The 4,019-nt window shown below is 38.3% G+C and overlaps 1 protein-coding gene across 1 annotated transcript in view; it reads right to left on the bottom strand.

Annotated features, from left to right (window-relative positions):
• Positions 1–4,019, bottom strand: part of LOC106878615 (ATP-dependent DNA helicase Q5) — a 16,705-nt gene that overhangs the window by 5,308 nt on the left and 7,378 nt on the right. The window contains exon 2 of the mRNA XM_014927890.2: positions 801–1,565. Coding sequence (XP_014783376.1) covers positions 801–1,565 — 765 coding nt within the window. The remainder of the gene's footprint in view (positions 1–800; positions 1,566–4,019) is intronic.

The following is a 4,019-nucleotide window of genomic DNA, read 5'->3' as shown; positions in this document are numbered from 1 at the left end:
GTGTACTTTATGTGCCACCTGCACAGGAGCCAGTCCAGCGGCACTGGCAACGATCTCGCTCGAATGTCTTTACACGTGCCACCGGCACAAGTGTCAGGAAGGTGACGCTGTTGCTTTCGCTTGCCCCAACAGGTCTTCGCAAGCCGAGTTTAGTGTCAAATTGATATCCAAAAGGATGAAAGGTAAAGTCACTCTCAGCTGGAAGTTTGACCACATGGTCACAGGCTCAAACCCTACTTCAGCCATTATATTCTGTCTCTGAACAAAGTATATATTTCTACTTTGTAGTTGGACAATTAGTGGCATAACAAGAGTCCAGCTGTGAAACCACAAGAAAGCTTCAATATGATTGCTTGACTTGTTAGAAAGAGAAGCCAAATTCTCTTCAAACTACTCATATCTTAGCAAAAAGGACACATTAAATGTTATGCTCTTCGATATACTATAGCTGGAAATATAACAGAATGGTCATAACTGCTTGAGTAGAGTGCTGACCTGCCTGGGACTAAGCAACAACAGATGGCCGAATGTAAAAGCATTCTGCATAAGCTAGCAATGGAGAAATAATAACAGGCAAAAAAAAAAAATGGTTTCTCCAGTATGGCAATAGCTTTGGGGCTGGAACATGTAAAACAGTAATTGAATTTGTAGAAAAATAAAAATAAAACAAATCAAGAAATGCTTGAAAAGGAAAATAAAGACACAAAACATGCAGAGAAATGTGCAAAAAATGTGCCAGATCCTGTGGGCATGGAAATGGAAACATCCAGTTGAAGATTTGAAAAAGTGTACAAAGTTACCTCGTAGTCCAGCATGATAAGCTTTCGTAGGTATTCCACTCTTTTGAAATCGAACAGCTAGTTCATCACACGTGTCTCTAGTACGGCAATATATAATGCCAGCACCATTCTCATTCCAGATGTTGTTGTCAGGTGGTTCACCAAACTTTGTACATACATAATCCAGGATATCTTTGAAAGGATCATCCAAGGTTTCTTTCATTCTTACTTCATAGAACAAATTTGGGCGGAAACAACTAGTTTTGAAAGACGCATAAGGTTTGCGAAGCGCCAGAGATTTTACAATGTCCTTTGTTACTTGCGCAGTTGCAGTAGCAGTTAGTGCAATGCAGGGAACATTAGGAATTTTATTGGCCCTTAACTGGCCAAGTTTAAGGTAATCTGGACGAAAGTCATGACCCCACTGTGATACACAATGGGCTTCATCAATAATGAAATAGTTCAAGAGGTTGGCATGGTTGAGGCTGTAGAGATGTTGTTGCAGAAATGCAGTGGAAGCTTGCTCAGGAGTGATGTAGAGGAAACGGGCTTTTGGCTTTGGTCGGTTAAGGTCAGTTGTGATTCGGTTTCTCTCGGTCATGGTTTGTTTGGAGTTGATAGTAACTGCACGGATTCCAAGGTTGCGTAAATGGTCAATTTGGTCTTCGATGAGAGCCAGCAGTGGAGAAACCACCACAGAAATCCCAGGTTTGTACATACCAGGTAACTGGAAACATAGTGATTTGCCAGATCCTGTGGGCATAGAAATGAAAACATCTTGTTTTCCTGAAATAATAATAATAGTAATAATAATAATACAGGACTTTACAAATATATTTAACATACAGAAAATTGCACTACTGGGCACTGCACACATCCTATGAAAAACACTTTCAATACTGTAACCATAAGAGCATCACAGCAAACCACAGCACATACCCAAGGCACACAGAGCTGCGCTCGGTAGTGAAGTGAAAGCACGCTATAAAAATAAAACTACTGAATAATAATAATCATCATCATCATCATCATCATCACAACTGGACTGACCAAACATCTTGAAATAACTAACGCTTGGTTACTAAAATTCATTGAAAATTATGCAAAGTGTAAGAAGCTTCATTCTATCTTGAAGGGGAACCAAAAAATTTGCTACTGATTTCAAGAAATGTTACCTAGGATGAACAGCCAGAAGGAAATGTGGCAACTGTTGTTGCAAAGAAAATAAAATCAATGGCAAAGAAAAAAAGCATGTGAGCAATTGGCTAGTAGGTGGTAGCAGAAACTTCTGCAAGGCAAATATGTGGCCTGTAGCAAACAAACTGATGTTGACCAGAAACACACCAATCAGTGGCTATGAAGCTCAGGGCTAAAGGCAGAGAATAAAAGTTTCAACTTAGTTGCTCAAGATCAAAGCTTATCGACCTGAGAGGAATTTTTTGGGATTTGGATAATTGACTTTTGGAAATGTGGGTGTTACATTCAACATCCTCAAACAACCCTTATTCAGGGATTTTTTGAGTGGGGTGGGCAGCTCGACCTGAAGAAAATTCTGTGCCCCACCTGCAAGGTCATACGCAGTTATTCTTGATATCAAATTACTATGTCATGCACATATTCTTTTGTTTGTTTCAGTTATTTAACTGTGGCCATGCTGGATCTGTGGCCACTGCCTTTAGTCGAAGCAATCAACCCAGGACTTATTCTTTGTAACAATCAACTATTTCTAGTGCCAACCAGGCATTTGAGAAAATCTATTTTCTGAGTGTTTTTCATGCTTATTGCCTTAGTGCACCTGCTGCATATAGAATCTACCTTCTGTTAGCCCACCTATGATCCCACTACACCTCTTGTATGTCCATTGTTTATACTGAGAACATCATATGAAATTTCTGATTCCTTTTCTTCAGGCAGATCATGGCCATTTCTTTGGTACTGTAAGGGCCCTGTCTTCCTTTTGTTTTTTTACTTTTTTTTTAAGGCCTTTCAATTCCAAGTCTTGCTTCCATTCTTCTACAGATTCAGCTAGATGAGCAAAGCAGTGAGCAACCAGGAGTTCCCAATGGAAGCTGATTGTAAATTCCTGTTATAGCTTGGAATACCCATAAGGAACAAGAAGTAACTGAAAATTAAGCTCTGATGAATCCTGACCTACACACTAAATCCATCACTGAACTTACTCTTGATTGGACTTTTCTACATGCTTTGTACGGCCCTCACAAGCCATTCATCCACTCTTAGTGGATGACTACCAGATCACAAAGTGAATGATTCACTCAAAGGCTTTTCTCAGTTCAATGAATTTTATGTATAAGGGCTTATTCTGAGCTATGTACTTCTCTTGCAGTTGTCTCGTTAGGAGACATGGTTGAATAAAAACCATTCCATGATTAATAGCTAAATAAAATATCATAAATAATAGCTAAGTTCTTGAAGACCTAGAATCACGAACTACTTTCTGGTATGATTTCCCTTTATTTGTGCCCCTAATATCCTTGGGGGAAAACAAATCATCACAATCATTATTTACATTTCTCCTTAAAGAAATACTTAGACTTACATAGCAGGACATTATGAGAAGCTACTTCAATGTAACATGTGTAGAGCAAGGATTGCAACATAAGGATGTTTTTGCACCAGTTATAATCATATGTTAATTAGAGTACTAATAACTAAACATCAGGCATCACATGTCACTAAATACAGACAAAACTATTCAATGTTCTTTATACTGTAAGTATAATGTTCTTTATACTGTAAGTTCCAAGGTCAATCTTGTGTCTGCAACCTAGGGACATCACATGGTGTCCTTGTTACATTCCTTTAAAATCTGAAGCTTTGTGTTTGTAAATGAAATCTATGTACAGGTGTATGTGTGCATGTGTTTATCTATACATTATATACATGTGTGTGTATACACACACACACAGACATATATATATATATATATATATATATATATATTCTTTTATTTGTTTCAGTCATTTGACTGTGAAGCACTGCCTTTAGTCGAACAAATTGACTCCAGGACTTATTCTATAGGTCTCTTTTGCTAAAATGGTAAGTTACCCAGAGGTGAATACACCAACATCGGTTGTCAAGTGATGGTGGGGGGACAGAAACAAACACATGCACATGTACATATGTATATATATGTGTATGTGTGTGTGTATATATATATATAAAGACTGTCATACCGGCCATGACGAAGGGAAATAGCCCTGAAACTCGAGTTGCCTT

This window comes from Octopus bimaculoides, chromosome 20 (genome assembly GCF_001194135.2).
Source record: "Octopus bimaculoides isolate UCB-OBI-ISO-001 chromosome 20, ASM119413v2, whole genome shotgun sequence".
Classification (NCBI taxonomy): domain Eukaryota; kingdom Metazoa; phylum Mollusca; class Cephalopoda; order Octopoda; family Octopodidae; genus Octopus; species Octopus bimaculoides.
The sequence above is the reverse complement of the archived record's forward strand: the minus strand, read 5'-3'. Positions and strand labels throughout refer to the sequence as shown.